Source organism: Limanda limanda, chromosome 7, assembly GCF_963576545.1.
Source record: "Limanda limanda chromosome 7, fLimLim1.1, whole genome shotgun sequence".
Taxonomy (NCBI): Eukaryota; Metazoa; Chordata; class Actinopteri; order Pleuronectiformes; family Pleuronectidae; genus Limanda; species Limanda limanda.
The window spans coordinates 13317350-13337883 of NC_083642.1; the positions used below are offsets into that span (position 1 = coordinate 13317350).

At 43.5% G+C, this 20534-nt stretch overlaps 1 protein-coding gene across 1 annotated transcript; it reads left to right on the forward strand.

The window, feature by feature from the left end:
* The first annotated feature begins 6695 nt into the window (after positions 1-6695).
* Positions 6696-17650, forward strand: LOC133005653 (protein Wnt-2b-A). Its single transcript, XM_061075401.1, has 5 exons — positions 6696-7319; positions 9843-10063; positions 13695-13972; positions 14801-15065; positions 16307-17650. The coding sequence occupies exons 1-5, from the start codon at positions 7156-7158 to the stop codon at positions 16534-16536; spliced, it is 1158 nt and encodes a 385-aa protein (XP_060931384.1). The 5' UTR covers positions 6696-7155; the 3' UTR covers positions 16537-17650.
* The last annotated feature ends 2884 nt before the right edge of the window (positions 17651-20534 follow it).

Here is a 20534-nt window from a genome sequence, read left to right on the forward strand (position 1 = left end):
CCCACACCCACACACAAAATCCAGTGGACTGGTCAAAACCGTTCTGAAGACTAATCCAGGCACTCCCCGGCCAATTAATGAAATTCATTCACTATTAATGATAAATACCAAACTGCACTTATTGCACCAGGCTGACATGTTGTCTTCTGAACATACACATAGATGAGTTTAGAAAAGGAGAACACAAAGCATAAGAGAAGCGATCTCGAGAGAAGGGAGAGTGTTAATTGAAAGCGAATGTGTCTGTGCTGGCGGCTGGTCAGAGATGGGCCGGGGTCCCAGTTGGCTTCCACTTCAAAGGCCGACTCGCCTGTCTCGAGCGCACCTGCAGCCGGTTAAACCCTGCTCTCATCACTCAGAGAGTGGAGGGACCTCTCCTACAACTTCGAGCCCTCACCACACAGCCTGTTGCCAAAGGGCCATAATGGCCCACACTCAAGAATTCAGCCTAAAACACCAGGTATCCCATACAGCTTTTACTGCAGAACTCAATGTCAGCCGCACGGTGTGAACGCTCACAAAACATCCACAGCAGGGTCTCTGCAGCCTCAGCCGCAGGGTCTCTGCCACCTCCCATCACAGGTCACTCAGGACTCATAACCATCACAATATGGTATAAACTGAGGTTTTCATGGACCTATAGTCATAGGTATACATTATAAATACAAATTTCACAGAGTGAATAAGAATGTGCTTTGTTCTTTTCTCAAATTATGTTTACTAATCTTTTAACTTACTACTTAAAAACCCTTTTATTATCCTGGTAAGTTTTTATTATAGTGTTGTTTATTATTGTTGTTATTATTATTATTATTATTATTATTATTATTATTATTATTATATCTAGATGTATTCATATTATGTCTAATACTAATTTTGTTTTGGCCTAGAATAAACATTTGGCCAACATTCAATCTTCACTAATTGTTTTTCTTCTCTCTAAATAACATCATTTTCTGATTCTCATCCATGCAACACCAACAGGGAGGCTTCTGATAAGTCCCGTGTTAATTTTGTGGTATGACAACAACCCAAATGAAGAACTTCTGTATCTTCAGCAACAAGAAGATCAAGGAGTCCTGCGGCAGATGGTCCGAGCCTCATGGAGCCCTGATCCCAACATCATCAAGTCAGGCTGGAGGAGACATTAGGGTTCTCCGATTTCTCCAAGATGCTTGGAACAACAAACCTGCCAAATACTGTGCACAAGTGTACTGAGGAGAGGTTGAACTGGTTTAAAGGCAAAGGATGGTCACAGGTCACAGAAAGTATTTATCTGAAGTTAACAGATAAAAAACAACTATGTGTGGCATTGCTTATTTAAAGCATCTTTGCTTTGTGTGTGTAAAACATTTGCACACTATTGTGGACGTGGATTTTTCGCAATGCAGAGGTTTAGTTCACTTTACTGAGAATGTGGTCAGTATACCCTGACTACACTTTATCTGAGTGTGATTTGGAGGGTTGGATTCTCTCTGTATCTTGGGTGCAGTCATATTTTGTAGATATTCTCACCTTGTTGTATTATCAATAACTGAGATGGATTTTACTGTCACGTCTGACTAAATAGAATCTGACACAATAAACTGTTCTTAATTTTTACTCTGGATCTGTTGGAGCTATCTCAGGGACCTCTGTTCGGGTAGAACTCCACTTGGCCTGCACCAATGCACCATAAAGGAGAGAAATGTGAAAGTGTGGTGAGGTTTAGCCGACTAAACAAACACCAAAGTGGCTTATGTCCTAATCCGGACCACAGTCCTTTGTATGTGCTACATACAGTAATCATTTAGAAACATGATGCACATGCAGACAAACCAGTATCAGCACATGGGCCTGGCGCAAAAATATCACATTAATACAACAGACAACAAGATTCCTCTTTGTTTTTTTACTTTCTGAACAAAATCGATATTAATTGTATAATATTGTAACTTTTAGTTAATAGTTTAGTCCAAACCAAAATAACAGGTTTGAAAAAAGAAACTTAGACCATGATACTGACCAACTAATGAAAAATGTTGTCCATACTAAAGATGTGGTCTTGGTCTAGATCAAACAAACATTGCTTCGGATTGTTTTCAAGTAAACATTTTTGGGGTGGATAGTTCAGACTTTTGGACCAATTGCAGGAAGTTGAGACTGCATTAAACAAAAGAGGAAGAAAAAGGAGCAGGATTGCTTGCCTACGGTGATATGATGCTAGAATTACGAGGATGTTCATTTAGCTGGTAGTAATGACATATATACATATATATATAGATATATGAGTGGCAACAACATTAAGGAAATAAACCAGTTAATTCACCTTCTCCATTCAAACAGAAAGACTTTTTCAATGTACTTTATTCAGTACAATGTTAGTAAATATTATAACCAAATTGATAAGACGCCAACATTAGCACTGTCGTCTACGAACCAATCAATGTCAAGAGTATGTAGTCACAGCCCACGCTGTAATGATAACAAGTAGACAGCCTGACAAAAATAACTCCCAGTTTTTGCTTTCAGTTGCAAATACACACACTCATAAACACATTTGTGCTGACAAACGATTCTCACTTCACGTGTTAATCATAAAACAGATGGTTGAGTTTGTGTGGATCAGCTTTTTTGATCCCACTTTGGGAACGTTTGTTTATATTTCTGTCATTTTCAATTTCGGTTGCCGTCAATGTTCTGGTGCAGCCTTCAACAAGTGAAACAAGCCGTGTATTAAATAATTAAAATTATTTATTTTAAACTCAGATACTGTATAAATGGAAAACACAAAGCTCCTGTTAAATTATGATCTGAGTCTTGCGTGGAAAAAGGGAAAAGACAGAAGAAGGATTCACTGTCTCCACTGATTCACTATGCTACCTCAGCTAGCCACCATGTGACCAGCTGCCCACGACCTGCAGAGAACATCACGCAGACAGTTCCCTACTCACACAGGAAACCGCTCAGCGAAAACTCAGTTCCATACTCAGAGGGAGCAAGGAGTCCCTGTGCTGTAAAAATGGGCAGCATCCATAAAGGTAAATTTCAGTTTGGATTATTTATAAAAACATATTTTCACTGTACTGTAAATATATTCATTGGAATAAGGAGTGAAAGCAAGCATTTTAAAGTTGATCCCAAGCTTCCCAGTCTCATATATAGGTGACACGTCTGCTTGAACATATCTGTGACCGATCGTCTCTTATGACTGTACTGCCAGTGGGGCACGGCATGTGTCTGAAATACGTTGTCATGGAGACCATGATGTCCCTCATATCTCTTTGATGTCACCTACATTAAACTAATAGTCTGAGTGTGAGTCTACAAGTGTGTACATGTGCGTTCGTGTGTGTGCATGGTCCGAATGTGTCAAAGTCCTACTGCTCCTTTACTAATCCGTTTGAGTTATCACCACAACATCTATGTTTCAGCAGTTATGGATATGGATTATTTTCCTGTCCGTGCGAACACAAACTTTCTATCGATGTGCTTGCCTTTCGTTGCTCCTTTTGGATCAGGGGACATCTGTGACATCTTCTCTGATAGCCAGCCAAACGTTTTCTGGAGTTCCAGTGCCGCTGTGTTTGTTCAAGGCAGCCCCTCTCTGTCAGCAAATCTATATTTACAAAACAATAAATTATCACAGATCTGGTTCTCTGGTTCTCACACCTGCACAAACACACCGCGGCTGAAGGACTTGGTGTATTTTTAGGGTCTGTGATGTTCTCTGACCTTTCATTAGCTGTGTTGATAATGCAACAGGATTTTCAGATACTTATTATTTAAACAGCCACGCAGACCAGCTCTTTTTATCCTCACAACTACACAGATTATTACAGCATTAACTCAATTTCTAACTAGAGTGGCACAACATCCTAAATAATAAAATAAAAAAGGATGTGGTCTGTTAAACCAAATTATTTGTTTGTCATAGTTGAACAAAATGAATCTTCTCTGTATCTGGAGTGGACCAACATTTAATGCGATCCATCCCTCCACCAAGTTTGACAATAACCAAGAATTTATTGTTGTAACAATGAGGACAAAACATCCCGAACCCTGACACATTTTTCCTGAACTTAACTAAGTTTTTTTTGCGGTTAAGCTTGACCAATCCGTTACCGTAAGGTTGACACTTCATGAAACTGATTTATCACTCGCTCAAATGGGATTTTCAACAATTTTTGAGGGAAGAGACAAAAAATGATGTCCTGCTAATATAGGGATGTCAGATCAGAAGACGCTTCCTTCTGCCCAATTTCCCATCTGCTTCAAGTCAGCCGATGGGAAATGGGCCATTTTAGGTTGTTCTTTAAACTATTGATCTGATCAAATTTGTTGTAGTTTTGTTCCCACAATATGTTTATTGTCATTTTCTTATTACATAGGAAGTAGAGACATGTTGTCCGTTCAGTTGTTTAAGTTTGGAAGACTTGGATGGCGGATGTGGAAACACAACAATCTTTCTCCCTGCCTACACCTGTCCTTTATCCTCACACCCTTTCATGGACCTGCCCAGTGTCATGTTTGCCAGTTTGTGTCTCATAAATATGGGAACTTGGCCAGTCCTGCAGACAGCAGGCTTTCCTCCCTGCTCCAGCCTGCCAGAGGATGGGAATACACGCTGAGCTCATCCCTGGACGGCCTGACTGGTGACAGCTCACAACATAATTCCCACTGGGGGCACATTACTGGGCCATTAGTCCAGCTCTTTCACCTAGAGCACATGCCCGTGGATTGGCCTTGGTTCATTCAGCCAATCCCTTTTGTAACTACAAGTTTCCTTTCAGAAATAATCCTGAGTGATTATAATGTATCAGCACAGAAATCAATTGGATTAGTCCAAAAATCTCTGCCTCTGTAAATCTCACCTTCATCCCTCCTTCACCCCGATGCAACCTCTAAACATAGCGTTGTCAGTATTTTTCCTCTGAGGAGATGGTTGCCAGATTGGACCCGGCACATCAGGGCAAGCTTTTTCTCTGTTACTCACAAGAAGGCACTTGACTCTGTTATTGTTTATGAAGAGAAAGCCGGGGTCAAGTTCACAGGCTGGGAGACAGAAAGAGAGAGAGAGTCTGCTCCAGCTCCAGCACTGCGAGAGAGAGCATAACTCAGCCGTGTTTGTGCTTCCCTAATTCCTTTTGATTTAGCAGAAAATTGTGAGCTGAGCTGCAGTGCACAAATATTCACCAGAGCTTAGCTTCTTTGCCTCACCTCGCGGCCTCTCACAAACCTGTACCCACTCCACTCTGTGTGTGTGTGTGTGTGTGTGTGTGTGTGTGTGTGTGTGTGTGTGTGTGTGTGTGTGTGTGTGTCTCACTCTGACAGCAGTCTGCCTGTCGAGCCCTAAGCAGAAATACAAATGTCTCTAAAAGGAGCTTAGCTTCAACAGCCGCTTTGGCATAAACACTAGAACTGTTTTCTCAAGCTTTTGATGAAATAACAGTTTGCGACAGCTATAGCTAATTCTAATAGTTTCAATTCCGACAGGGATTTTCCAGATTTGTTTACTTGTTTGTTAGTATTACTGGGTCAGCTGAATCAACTCTGGCATTTTAAATCCAATATCACAAACTCCCCGAAGAAAAGGAGGTCAGGTCTATCCGCTGATAAAAGCTATATGTGAATTGTTGTCTGTAAACGAGTCAAGACCTGGTTTTTGAGATTCTCAAAAGTAGTTTTGAACCTGTCAGGAGCCACTCAAGGACAAACAGAAACATCAGAGATTTGATAACAAATGTCAGCACACTGCCGAGCCTGCAGACAACCTGAAGACACACAGACAAATGCGTGGGAACAAAGGTAAGGATGGTCGCTCTCCAGGGACACTGTGTTAGTGTGTGTGTGTTAGTGTGTGTGTGTGTGTGTGTGAGTGTGCTTTATTCCAGCGCTGTCTCAGCACTCTGTCTCTTACACATGTGGTTCATATTTAAGCCATAGTGCTGTTCCACAGGACGATTTGGCTCTGTTCTCCCAGTCCCACATTCCCTGCTCTTTCCCTTTGACTTTCCCCTTTTGCTTAGCTTTGGGTGGTGTATGGTTGCAAACATTACACATATTTAAATCAATCTTTGTTATTGATTATAACTTAAATTATGTAAAAGCGTTAAGCCTACTTAATTTGTATTGTTATTGAAAAGAGAACATATTTGTGATATTTGGGTGCCAGATCTAGCCTCCAGGTTGCACCAGGTTTGTATTAAGCATTTAAAAAGGTGTGTGTGCGAGTGTGAGGAAGATGATGCAATCAAATATCAAATCAATCATATCCAGTGAATATGAAAGGGATTTAAAATCCATTTTAATTGACAAAAACTATAGATTTGGACAAAATATTGTTGTGATACATTCACACAATATTTGTGTATGCTTACAAGGACATAATAAGAAGTGAAATGTTCTTAAGATATGATTAATCAAATACTTTTTGGTCTGATTTAATTATCTACATTTTACTGGGTAGTAAAAACTAAGGCGCAGTCATTCATGGAAATAATCTCTGTCTGTGTGGTTTCAGATGAACTCCTGATTTTACGCACGTCTCTCTATCCCATCCCTTTTTAATATCTCCTTCCAAACTCTGTAACCTCAGCATCTGCCCAATGGGCGAGAGGAGCTGACAGCGAGCCCTCCCTCATCTCTCCCCTCTCTCCCACCCTGTCTCTCTCCCTCTCAGCTCTGACTCTGTCCACTGATAAAGGAGAGGTCTGGTGCGAGCAGCATCCGAGCCAGCGCGCAGTCACACAGACGACAGAACCGCAGTTCAGCCTCGCAGCATCTGTACCGACCTCTGGCTCCAGCTTCCAGTCAGACCTGTTCTCTTTTTTCTGCCTCTGAACCGAGCACCAACCAAGGATAAGTGTTCGGGGAGCTGAGTGGAGCTGGAGGAGTGGAAGCAGCCGACACTTGTTGCTCGCCCCGTCAGGTAAACCTCCTGTCGGCAGTCTGGTGCGCACATGGCACAGAAAACGCGTCCCTCGCTCTCCTGACAGCTGCGCAACATGGAGACACACACTGGATAACGAGGCCTTTACAACACACCGAACCGGCGACTCACCTGACTTCACATCAAACCTTATCTAAGTTGGGGCGTTTTCTTCCGATTTCACAATTCTTGGGAGCTTTTTTTTTGGTTGTTGATTTTTTTTTTTTTTTTTTGAAGGACAAACCATGCTGGGTTTAAACAGGATTCTGAGCCTCCGGGCGACGCGGATTCGGAGACTCTCCTCCCGGGCTTCTTCCCGGTGCCAGACCCCCAGTGCCAGCTCCAGGATTTACTGTGCGTGCGTGTTGCTGCTGCTGCTGGTTACACCTCGGGTGGACTCTTCATGGTGGTGAGTGTGCATCCCTCACACCTATACAGGCCTGCCAGCCAGCAAGATTTATACAAGCTCAATCTGCAGCCTGTATTTTCTTCTGGAAGAAACGATTAAGAAAACACCCGTGAAGAAAGTGTGCGATAATTATAATAATAACTAGATTTACATTATGAGTCGAGTTGTAAAAGGAAAGCAAGAAAAATGCCACACAGTTTGACCATCCATCACTGATCTTAATCATTTGAAACGGAGCTGGGACTGCTGCCTGGCTCAAGAAACTTCAAGGATTCAAACTGCCAACGAATTTAAATTATGACGACTATTTTCAAATAACTATTTTCCAAACACTAAAGCAAAACCCCGCTCCAATTAATTTTCCAGCAGCAGACGCACAAGGCCATTATGAGGGTTGAGGGTTTGTATAAGTTAATTTATTGTGGCGGACACAGTGGGAAGCCGACATTGCTTTTCTCATCAACTTCAGTTGCTTCAACTTTTTTATGATTCTACTGCTTATGTTCGTTTTCTCTGGTAAACAACGCGTTTAAATTTAATTATTTATTAAAAAGAGTTTCACAGGCTATGATTTGTCATGACTGAGCAATTTGTATACTCTTTGCCTTGTAATTTTTATGGGGTAATGACTGAATAACTCTTACGGGTTGTTTTTCTGTCATCATTTAATTTAATTTTAATTGAGTAGTTCCTTGGAATAAAACATGTAAACAACCCTAATTATAAGTTTGTGAATACGCCTCTTTAGGATTGTGTTTCTCAAACGCATTTTGCTGCGTGTCAGTTTGTTGGCCTGCCACATTCAGCAATAATAATACAGCGATAAATGTAATTTATGTCGGCGCTGTTGGCTGAACGCGTGTTCAGCTCAGCTGGAGCCTGCATTAGACAAGGCGGAGCAGTCATTAATTCACCAGGTACCACACACACACACACACACACACGCACGCACGCACGCACGCACGCACACACACACACACACACACACACACACACACACACACACACACACACACACACACACACACACACACACACACACACACACCCACACACGAATGACTTCACCAAAATACCCCCAAACCAGCCATCTAGAGCATAGGTGAGGTGTGAAAAAAATATCCCATTGCCTGCGTAAAAACACACGTGAAAATGTCCATGTGTGTGCGTGTGTTTATAGGAGAGGTTTCTGTGTGTGGGCGGGTATGGGGGGTAAAGGAATGCCTAATAGTTTAGATTAAAAGCAGTTATGGGCAGTGTAGTGGGTGGAGTGTGCGTAAAGGCTTTGGGTTCTGGCATTATTGGCTTTGGGGGGAATTTACAGTGTTTGAACTGTTTATCACATTTCTGTGCATGTACAGTAAGTGATGATGTGGACGGACCAGGAGCTTTGACACCACCAGTTATTGAGAGGGGTACCAGCCATTTGTGAAAAGTGAAAAAAAGCCTACATGAATTAATAGAAATCTTTTTTTTAATGCATTCACATTTAATAGTTTCGATGAATGTGTGAAATAATGACAACCCACCGCCTTCCATTATTTGTCTCCTACATGTCCTTTTTCCTATGATGCACTGGTCGCAGGCCTTTACAGCAAGTTATTTTAGACCTGTGGATAATGATTTACTATCCTATAAAATCCACAAGTCCTCCTGACTCTCAGAAAGACACACAGAGAGAAAATGAAGTGTGAATTGCTGCCCTGCCTTCCCTTTGATGGGCACTCTGTTCTTATTCCTCCTCTCTAATCCCACTCTGGGGAGCAGAGAGCCTCCGGTCTCAATCCTCTCGCCCGGCCTCATAAAACACGACCACACAGCTACACGCTCCCCTGACCTCCCCTCGCTGACCCGCCGAAGCCAGGCAGCCACTGAGCTGCAAGAAGTCTCGTGCTCGCACACAAATGTCACGATCAGGTTCAGAGTTTATTTTGGGTAAACTCTATGCAGCCTTTATCTTGATGGGATACTGTAAAAGTTTTATCAGGACACAGAGAAGGCTTGGGTGAAGGCTTGCCGCAGCGGGGCTGTGAGTAAGATGAGAGCGATGAGGCAGAGGACAGAGAGGAGTAGAGGGAGTAAATGGGGTCTGAGTTTGACAGGGTTATTGGAGACCGCAGACTTCTTGCTCTGATTTGTGACAACATGATTTCAACTCTCCTGTTGGGAAACGTCTCAACACACATACACATACAGGTCTTGTGGGGAGAGGTTAAGTGCTTATTTATTTGGAGAGCAGAGTAAATGGTTTCCACTCCCCTCCTACTCGCAAACCTTAAACTGTTAAGTGTAGTGAACTCTGACTCATAAAGGACTGTTAGTGCAGCTCTCCTTCATGCCACTCACCTTCCCTTCAAGTGTGCATCCACATGTGTATTTATCTACCAAATGAGAGCACCTATACTCCTACATTGCAATATCAATCACTGCACGGTATTACAGTCCAATTCAGAGAGAACCCCGTGTGAGTGTTGATTCACTTGAAAACCACCTTCAATTCTCTTGTGTTCTTTGCATCCTCAGGTACATCGGGGCACTCGGGGCCCGTGTGATCTGCGATAACATCCCGGGTTTGGTGAACAAGCAGCGGCAACTTTGCCAGCGCCACCCGGACATCATGCAGGCCATCGGCGAGGGCACCAAGGAGTGGATCAGAGAATGCCAGCACCAGTTCAGACACCATCGCTGGAACTGCAGCACACTGGACCGCGACCACACTGTGTTTGGACGTGTCCTGCTCCGGAGTAAGTCCATGTGTGCTTCTGCACTCGGGTGTATGGATACTGATCCCCATCTGTTGCTACTTCACTCCTCATTCTCACCCCAGCTCTCCGCTCTGTCCTTCTCCCCTTTACTCTGCGATTGTCCTTCCTCATACGCACATATGCTGGTGCTCCGTGTTTATAGTCACTAATGGACTGTTGTAATGCCTAATGCCTCGTCAATAAACACACAGGCTTCGAGACCTGGGCTTGTCATCATTTTGTTTTTTCCACTGCTGCCAGACCTCTCGGCTTTTTTAACAGATGCATGTTAACATACACATGTTCCCCGTCTTCTAAACTAGTGCAGGCATAATTCCTCCTTATGAGCGGTGTTACGGTTGCATATCTGAATCCTGAACCAATCCTGAATAAATAACACAGGGTTGAGGGCTCTTGAGTAACAACGCTTCATAGCAAAGCTGCATTGGTGTCGAGAGATCAACTGGTGATTTAGAATGAAAGATATGAAATTATAAGTTGTGTGGCTTGCCGTGTAACGCTTAAAGACATCTTGAGGATTGTGGTCTCGGATTATTCTTTTTCAGCTTTTATTGCATTTGAGCGAGTGGTGATCAGAAATGATTTATTTAAAGTCCAATGTAGCAGAATGCCGATTGCTCAAAATAAGTCGTTGTCTGTACAAACGGAGAAAGAATCTGACAGCCCTGACACTCCTCGGCTTGTTATTGTCCCTCGTCCAGCCATCCGAAGCATGTGGGGGGGCAAATGATGCATGGAAAAAAGTAGCAGATATGGAGATAGGGGCTGTGTGTGTGTGTGTGTGTGTGGTGGTGCAGAGGAATAAACAGTAATGTAGATGTAAATATTTAGAGAGATATTCTCACTGTCAGACAAACAGCGCCGGTTTGAATGATGACCAGCAGTGCCCTCCTCCATCCTCCCCCACATGCACCCCTCAGCACCCACTGCCCCCATTCTCATTTCTCCTCACCCCGCGGATGAAACGGGACATTCCAGCGACTAGAGAACAACCAGGTTGGATCAGCTCCTCTGGTTCAGATAGGTTTGAAGCGTGAGCGCGTGCACTTTCAGATACAAACGCACAAGTGCCCCACGTCACAATCCAGAAAGCTTGGCTATGTTATTTTGAAGTGCTGGTACTTGAGTTTTTAGATGTCATGAAACTTTATTCTTCTACTCCACATTTTAAATACAGAAATACTGCTTCACTTATCTCGTTATAAGTTAATTTACAGAACAATGTTTGTTACAACAATACCACAGCATTGAAATACTTACATTATACAAACTTTCACCGAAAACAAATATCTGTCAGAACATGTTGAAAAATAGAGACAGTTCAATAGATCTTAGAAACAAATGTAACCTACACCTTTTGTTAACAAGTAACTGCGAGCTCAGCTGATACTCACACCGGCTGTCTGGGGAAAGCAGCCATGCAACTAGCAGCAAATATTAAAGCAGAGGTGCAGGTGTTAAAACAAACACAGGTCCTGTCTGACATCGGAATAAAAATGAGTCTTGAGACAGGAGGGTGAGGCAGCTGCTGAACCTGGTTGTACAGTTTGTTTCCCGTGTACTGCACTGTAGTGTTGCATGGACAGCTAGCATGGTACAAGAAAGCCAGCTATATTGTGTCCCATTGGCAAAATGATTGTGAATTGTCGTTATGACGAAAGTACCAGCAACAGATGTCAGGCTCACCCACGTATGCCTGAATCCTCAGTGGAGCTAAAATTGTAAAGTTCTCCAAAAAGGGTGATTCAACAGCAGAGGAGGAACTTGTTAATCCTCTTGGGACACAGATATAATTCAAAATTATCTTCCAATTACAGCCCCAACAAGGACTTTTTAACTGGTTATGAGACTGTCTTATTTTAATATTGCTGCCTCTTTATAACCTACAACAGCAAATGAGAAAATCTGAGAGAAATTTGTCTTCTGGCTGGAAAAGCTGGAGTGTTTCGGTGGAAGGAGAGGAAACAGAAATGGGGAAGCGAGCTGGGCTCAAGCTAGGCTAACGACTAGGCTAAAGGCTAACAGTAAAGACCAGCGAGTCTGTTCCTCGCCATCTCCAGGTCTCTTACAAACAAGATGGATGAGATCAGAATGAGAATTATAAAATAATAAATAAATAAATCACCTCAATGCAATACGTCCTGCAAACTGCTGGGAGTAATGGTGTGGTTTGATATTCCAGGCAAATTTAAGCCCCTATACATTGAGTGACTTGGGATTGTCTCAGGTGGGATGTTTCATTTGCCCACAAAGGGGGGAAGTATGGATTTCTCGTACCTGTATAAATCTATATAATACTAAATGGTTATATTTGATCAGTTCTAAAACTGTTAGATTGTCTTGACTTGTCTTGTCTTTTTTTTGTGAATAGTTGGAGCATTTTGATCTTTGAAACCCCCCTTGTCGCGCTTTGGTGCATACGCCCAGAAATCGCTCTTTCAGTCTGCATTTGGAGCTGAGAAAGCCAGTGGTCTGAGAGGAGTTTGTAAAGTGATGCCATCCCTGTTTCGTGTTATATCATTAGAGTAAAAAACATCAAAAGAGAGCTGCGGTGTCTCAGTGTTTTTTTTGCTGTGTGCCCTGTCCTGTTTTCACTCATTCCAAAACAAATGCACATGCTGTTTTGACCGAGGTTTTTACATTTTTCATTTCATGACAAGTCATTATTAAGTAAGTCATTATTTATTCAAGATTCGATTAATGCGTTTCACATGTCATTGAATTGGCTTGACTTGGAATTGCTGCGTGTTCACCTGAAACATGTGGATCCATCATCTGGGGACCATGAATTTCCCCAGCAAATTTCACTGAAATGAAACCATTACTCTTTGTAATGGTCATTGATCGAAAGCTTTGATTCCAGATGGTCTGTCATGGATCCAGGAGGAGACCAGAAACATTGGGGGCCATTAAATCTTCACCAAAGTCCCTGGCCGATCATTGTTTAACTTTCTTGATCTGGATTGAAGTGCTTGACTGACAAACCACTTGCCGGACTTGGGCCATACGAGTATTGCATTGACAATTAAGACTTTTTGGACTTAGATTACAGAGGCACCAAGTGAAAACCACTTACGGCTGTTTGGTTGACGCAACCCTCATGCTTCTTGCTGCCACAATGCTTTTTGGGGTTCTTCACTACCTGAAAAAAAGCAACTGTGACCAAACACTATGTCTAATTCTCTCTGTGTCTTGGCCACACAATAGATGAGTCATAATCTAAAGAACTTCAGAGGCCAGGGAAGAACAGATGAGCAGTGCAATGGTAGATAATGCTGTCATGACATCACCCTGGTGCTGATTAATGGGGTATCACTGTGTCTGTCTTTAAACAATTTATGTGAGCAGAGGAGAGCACCGCAGCTAGAATTATTTCCATGATAATATTTAAACAGAGCTGTCCTATGAGCCTACTCCACATCAGGCCTGATACATCCCCGTCAGCTGCACCTTCACTGGCTCACCCCCAGGCCCGGTCATGGCATTACACTGTGTGTATCTGTGTATGCGTGTTAACGTGTGAACAGCAAAGCTCTAAGACTTGAGGTCTCCAAGGATCGTAATGACATGATATATTTAACCTCTGTTTCTTTTTTCCCTATTTTCTCAGGCAGCCGCGAGGCAGCATTCGTCTACGCCATCTCCTCGGCAGGTGTGGTGTATGCGCTCACTCGCGCCTGCAGCCAGGGGGAACTGAAGACGTGTAACTGTGACCCGCACAAGCGTGGACGGGCTAGTGACGAGCGGGGAGAGTTTGACTGGGGCGGCTGTAGCGACAATATTAACTATGGGATCAAGTTTGCCAAAGCCTTCATAGATGCCAAAGAGAGGACGGTCCGAGATGCACGGGCACTCATGAACCTGCACAACAATCGCTGTGGCAGAATAGTAAGTGTACTGTTTCAGCAGCATCAATTCACCTTATATCTAGTGGCATATGCACATGTTTTGCTGTTTTGTTGTTTTGTTATGTTTTATCTGCATCTTTGGCAATATTTAAAGCTCAGCCGGTATTTAAGCTATGGTTGATATTCTGGACAAGCAAGGGCAGGCTACTCTTTGGAGAAATCCCACAGATACATCCTGCCCTAAGATTAAAATAAGGTCCAGAAACAAATTACTAACCCTACCTACCTAAAAACATTCCTATTATCTAGATTCCACAAAATCTTTACATGCAAATGGAAGATGAAAAGTTAGGGGACATTTTAACTAGTTGGAGGATTTCTTTTTTCCGGCTTTATTCACATTTTCACATATTCACACCCTCCTAGTCTCCAGTCTCAGTGCGAGCAAAGTTTAAATGGGGTGTAAGCTTTCTGCTGCCACCTGAATGGAATAAAGACGAATGGAATTTTATTTGGGGTGAACATTTTTATTTCAAACTGTTACACCTCTTTCCAGAAATTGTGTCCCGATCATTCTGGATAAATCACTAAGGAATAATTCATTGGAGAAAGTGTAGATGTAGACGTATGTAGAATATGTAGAATCATTACATACATTTTACTATGAGCACCGCCTAAACAAAAAATTCATCCACCTCAATTGTAAGTAAAAGTAGAAATGTCAAAAGTGGATATCTAAAAATCAGGGCAAATAAAACCATCACCAAAATTATCTGCAAGTATGGATACTACACAGGATGTGAAAAATAAATCCATGTGACTTCTACGACAACATAAACAAAATCCCCACTTCTCTCTATGTGCGAAGGCAGTGAAGCGATTCATGAAGCTGGAGTGCAAATGCCACGGAGTGAGTGGCTCCTGCACGCTGCGGACATGTTGGATGGCCATGTCAGACTTCAGGAAGACCGGCGACTACCTGAGGAGGAAATACAATGGGGCCATCGAGGTGACGATGAATCAGGACGGGACGGGCTTCGCTGTGGCAAACAAAGCCTTCAGGAAGGCCACCAAAAATGACCTGGTCTACTTTGAGAACTCACCGGATTATTGCCTGCAAGACAAAGCCGCAGGTAAGAGAGAAGTGACGGAAGAAGTAGAAGAAAAAGGTAGACCGGACAGGCAGTTTCTCATGGATGTTGATGGATTGCCCCGACTGTGTTATGTGTATGTTCATGCATGACTAGTGTGTGTGTGTGTGTGTGTGTGTGTGTGTGTGTGTGTGTGTGTGTGTGTGTGTGTGTGTGTGTGTGTGTGTGTGTAATGGTTGACAGATAACACAGTAGGCCTCCCGTGTGATGTCTGTGGAAGCTAATATCCTTGTACCCTGGGGACATGGTCGTTCTGTGACCACCTGACCTCTGTCGGTTTCCATCAACACAACCACACAAATATGTACACACACTTACACATCCCCATGGTCAGAGAATGTCTTATCCATCTTTTACAAGATGCACCTAATCAGTAATGACTGTCCCCAATTGGCTGGTTGATGGATAAAAAGACTGTCGGACAAATGTCTGGTTACCTGACACCACACCTCGATCATTTAGCTCTGTCCACTCGTCCCACCTTCCCTTTGTCCCCCTCACCCTTCATCCCTTCGTCCCATCGTCCATCCTCCCCCTTCTTTCTCACCTTCCCAGAGGAATCCACAGCCTAGGGACAGAAGCAGCTCATTTAAAAAAAGAAAAATCGCTTCTTTCTGTCTGTCACAGCCTCTCTCGCTCTCTGTCTGTCTGAACTAAGCGTAGCTGGAGGGCAGTGTGGGCCTCAGAGTGTGAGAGCCTGTCTGTCTGTCACGCTCCACTGTCCATTTAACCCTCACAGACACACACACACACATCACACACACACTCACACACACACACACACACACACACACACACACAGTGGCTTCAAAGGGAGCAGTGGCTTGGGAAAGGCAGTGTAACTATAGGCCACTCTACCAACACGGCATAGTTGTGTGTGTGGGTCTGTTGTTCTACGGGCAGCTTGTTGTGATAGGTAGCCGTTCAAACGGGGAGCTTCTCATACCAAACACCAGCACTAATCTCTGTGGGGATGACATTCACATAAGACACAGACAACATGCCATTGCATTAGGTAATAGTCAGACTGCACAACAGAACGATGCACTAAAACTCTGAGTTCCCTATTCAGTAGTATGAAACCTCACTAGGAACCATTGACATTTGCAATAACAAAAATGACCAAAGGTCCAACTATGTAGGCTAAAGTTTCTGACAGTATAGATCCCAAGTTTCCGTCCACTTCAAGCTATCCTAACCAAAGTCTTTTGTGTTCTGTGCAGGTTCCCTGGGCACAGCTGGGCGAGTCTGCAACAAGACGTCACGCGGCACCGACGGCTGCGAGGTCATGTGCTGTGGCCGGGGCTACGACACCACACGGGTCCAGCAGATCACCAAGTGCGAGTGCAAGTTCAAATGGTGCTGCGCTGTGGAGTGTAAGGACTGCGAGGAGGCCGTGGACATACACACGTGCAAGGCCCCCAAACGAGCCGAATGGTTGGAGCAGACCTGAGGACACGCCCCCTAAGCCCCCCATAATGCAGCCCCATCCCTTTCCCCTTTGCAGGACATCCTGTGGAACATGGCATTCTGGGAAAGTTTGTCCGAAAGTGCTCCGCGTCTCCGCCCTCCCCTCTACCCACCTCGGTTCATCATTGCATGGCTTTTCTACTTGTCTCTGTGAAAGCACTAGAAATCAGTACCCATCAATATGAATTAATACCCATAATCCCTGTTTGTGAATGGCCTTGTGACTGACCCGCTGGGATCCGACGATGAACAGTGAAACCAGCAAACACTTTGGGGTTCGGGTGGATTGGGCTTTTATCAAAGATTCGGTCCAGGTGGCCTTTTTTCTAGGGTGGGGTTCTGAGTTAAAAATGGTTTGCTGCTTTAACGACGCTTTAAAAGACACATTTTTACATTAACTGAGCCTTCAAACATATCCAGTATTAATACAACAACATCATATACTTTATATAATTTTCTTAATATTTTCTGGGTAAATACACTTTTAACCACCCAAACAAATACTTGGTTGGACTTTGGGAAGTAGCTTGACAAGTGCACTTTGAGAAGTGGACAGCTTGAGAGTAAGTTTGGCTCTGCGTTGTCAAACAGAATTCCAGACAAGAGGACTACCATAGGACGAGGAGGAGATGGACACCAGATGAATAAACGGACGGATGCATTATTGGAACTTTGAATGCAACTGTAAAAAACAAAGCAAAAAAAAACAACAAAAAACTAAAAACAAAAAGAAAGTTGTTTAAAAGTGATTTATTTAAATTGTAAAGTGTTGTTTCATTTCTCATCTGCGGATGGGACTGCACTACATTGGCTGACACGAGGAAAGAGAAGAGCACTCCCATTATTGTGATTATACAACGTACTTTAGTTTTCAGTGTGTAAGACGTACAAACTGCCGATGAGAAGACGAAGAAGGGGAAGAAGAAGGCCAAGAAGTAGAAGAAGAAAGCCTGGACGGTCATTCAGTCACACATAACCACCACATCAGACAGATTTGACTTCTCTGCTCTCCAGCTTGCTTGTATAACTTTGTGTATATTGCCTTATCTAAACAGATGTTCATATGAAATATATGGTGCATTAGTATGACACTGGAATCTTTGTTTTTTGTTCAGATGGACAAAACGAAGAGGTTGAAGGCGAGAAAGAGACTAGATAGTTCCGACGGGGCAGAACTAATCGGAGTGAGCGAATTCTGTTGGGCTGCTGTCATAACCTGCCGTGTTATTCTCATCACACAAACGCACACGCTATCACATCTCCTCACCAGCGTGAGCCGAGAGACACTGGGGCAGTAATAACACAAATCAAAACAAAGGCTGATTCAGTGTGGATCAGGGTGGGGTGTGTTATATCAGTCAAAGGGGAGGGAAGTGTTTAATTAAAGGCCCAACCTAAACCCCCAACCCTCGCTGGCCTCCTCCCACCCCTCGCTATGTGGAATTCCAGGTGGGTCCCGGGCTAATGACTAGATGGCTGTAATTGCCCTGGGCTGTTGATAGCTGGTGATTGGACATGGTCGTGCCACAGAGGACCTAGTGTGGGCTCCTGCTGGGACCACATTTAATCAAAGGCTTCTTGGCCGGCTTATCAAAGGGAATACTTTCCAGCAATCTTCTCTGCCTCAGCCCCCTCCGCTTCCCAGACTCCTGGTCCGGTTCAGTCTCTGTTATATTAGAGCCCAGAGACTCCTGATAACACGAATTCAAAAGGGACAGTGCATCACAGAATCAAATCGGGAACAGCACCCAGAAGAGCGCATACCTTCTCTGCCAGAGCCCAACAGCCTCCTTCAATTCAATCCGGCTGCACCAAGTTTCACCCACTCATAGATCTCAGTTCCCTTAATGTGGCTGATTTTTCATCAACATCCTGGAATTTTTTCATGAGAAATCCACCAAAATGTTGAAAAACGCAATATTAAAGACAGTGAAATAACGTTCCTAGATCTTCCCCCCTGCTCCGGGGGGTTCTTTCCAGTCACATATCTCATCCTTACACCAAGTACTGTGGAAATCTCAGTTAATATATCTGCAAGATCACAAATTTATAAAGCATTCTTTCATCGCCGTTTACCATCTTTGAACACTGGTACAGGTTCTAACAACGCTGTCAATATGTACTGACCGTTTGATCATCTCTCGCCCATTCAATTGAAATAGACAAATTCAGACTTCTCTGACCTCTACTCAATCAGTACCCCCCAATGTCTGTGATACTGCTAAGTTTTTAATGGATTAATATTTGGCAATTCATGATTCATATTTCAGTCCAACAACCTTATCTGCCACAAAACGAGCCCTCAACATCCTGGGACGGGTCTTTTAATAGCCACGAGGGGCCCGTATCGTCAGATAAGATAATCTTTATTGTCCTTGAGGGTAATATTATCAAGTCATTCCAGTCATTGAGACTGTTCTAGTGCCAGTGTCTTGTGGCAGAGTCTATCCGTGTCCTGGATGCCAGGCTGAGAGCATTCCTGCAGAGTATGACAGGCAAACCACTCGTCTTCAGGCAGCACTGAGGGTGAGGAAGAGGAGAGGGAGACAGCACCGACTGTCATGAATCAGACCTTGTTTCCATGGCTCTATTGGTTATGATAATGCTGTATTTGTTGAATGCATTATTTAAATCTGGGAATATGGTGGCATTTTCAAAAAAAAGACAGGGTAAGAAACTATACAGGTTTAAACTATTTATTTTAATGAATGGAGGACTCAATCCTCCGTTTGCGGAGTGTAAATCAGAAATACTTGATTGATCCCAGGGGGAAATTGTGTAGTATTTAAACAAAAGAAAAAACTAATTAGAGATAACAGACCTCGTAGTGTTACCATTCAAACTGTGTTATAATCCATCACGTTTCACAGTCCAAATTTGAGGCTCATTCAACCTGCTGTACCTGCAGTAGTTGTGCTCAGTTTTCCAAATTTTTTACATTTATGGCTCAGATGAAAGAAACTGATTTGGTGGGGGTTATTGAATCAACGGAAACAAAGGTAATGAAAATGTAAATGAAAGTAATAAACAATAAACCAGAGAATAAGGCCACAGAATCGGACCAGGACCAAATTACAGACACAAGTCAGTCCAAAATGAGGTTCAGCTGAAACTTTAAATTGTTGCTTTTGAAAAGTAAAGGTTACCCAATTGTATGTGTACAAACTGACTCACACATTGTATCTTTAGACTATGATTCACTCACACAGGACACAAGGCCCCAGTGGATTTTTCTAACATTAGTTGTTCTCAACTGTGTCACCCCCTTTTTTTACACCTAATCTATATTCTCTCCGCCCCCACCCTCCCTGTGTGTATCGCACTGACAGTTATGTAGATTTATCAGCCTTATATCCAGGCTGTAATGCATGTCCATCTGAGCTCTGGTTACCGAAAGACAATATCCCCGAGAATAGGATGAACTCCCTTCCACTTGCTCACACATGCATGCAAGTAGGCGTACATGAATAAGTCACAGAGGTTGATGGAGGTCGCACAGGTTGATGGACAGAACAGAGCCAACCACCTCGACTGTGGGAGACTCTTGGTCTTAAATCCAGCTGAGAGAGAAGGAAACAGTGAGAAAGTGAGAAGAAGGACAGCGAGTCTAACGGTTGGATGAAGGGGAGACATGTATAGTGTTACTGAGAGACCTGGTGGGCATGTTTATCAGCAGATCTTAATCTGACCAGAAAGAACCGCGTTCCCCACAATTCATCATCATTAGCCCCCCCCCGCTGCTCAGATACAAGGTCTGGAGACCCCACCAACAAATGTCAGCAACATTCACCTTGGGGTGGTCTGGGTGTCAGCCATGCGATTTGTTTCGCACACATATTCACATGTACGTACCTGCAGGCTCGGATAGGACCCCCTCCGTACCCCCCGGGCTCACCCATCACCTGTCTGGTCAGACACTCAGCATGTTAGCGAGCCCGTCTACTCTGTCACTCAGTGCTCGTAACCAGAGAGTGCATGCAA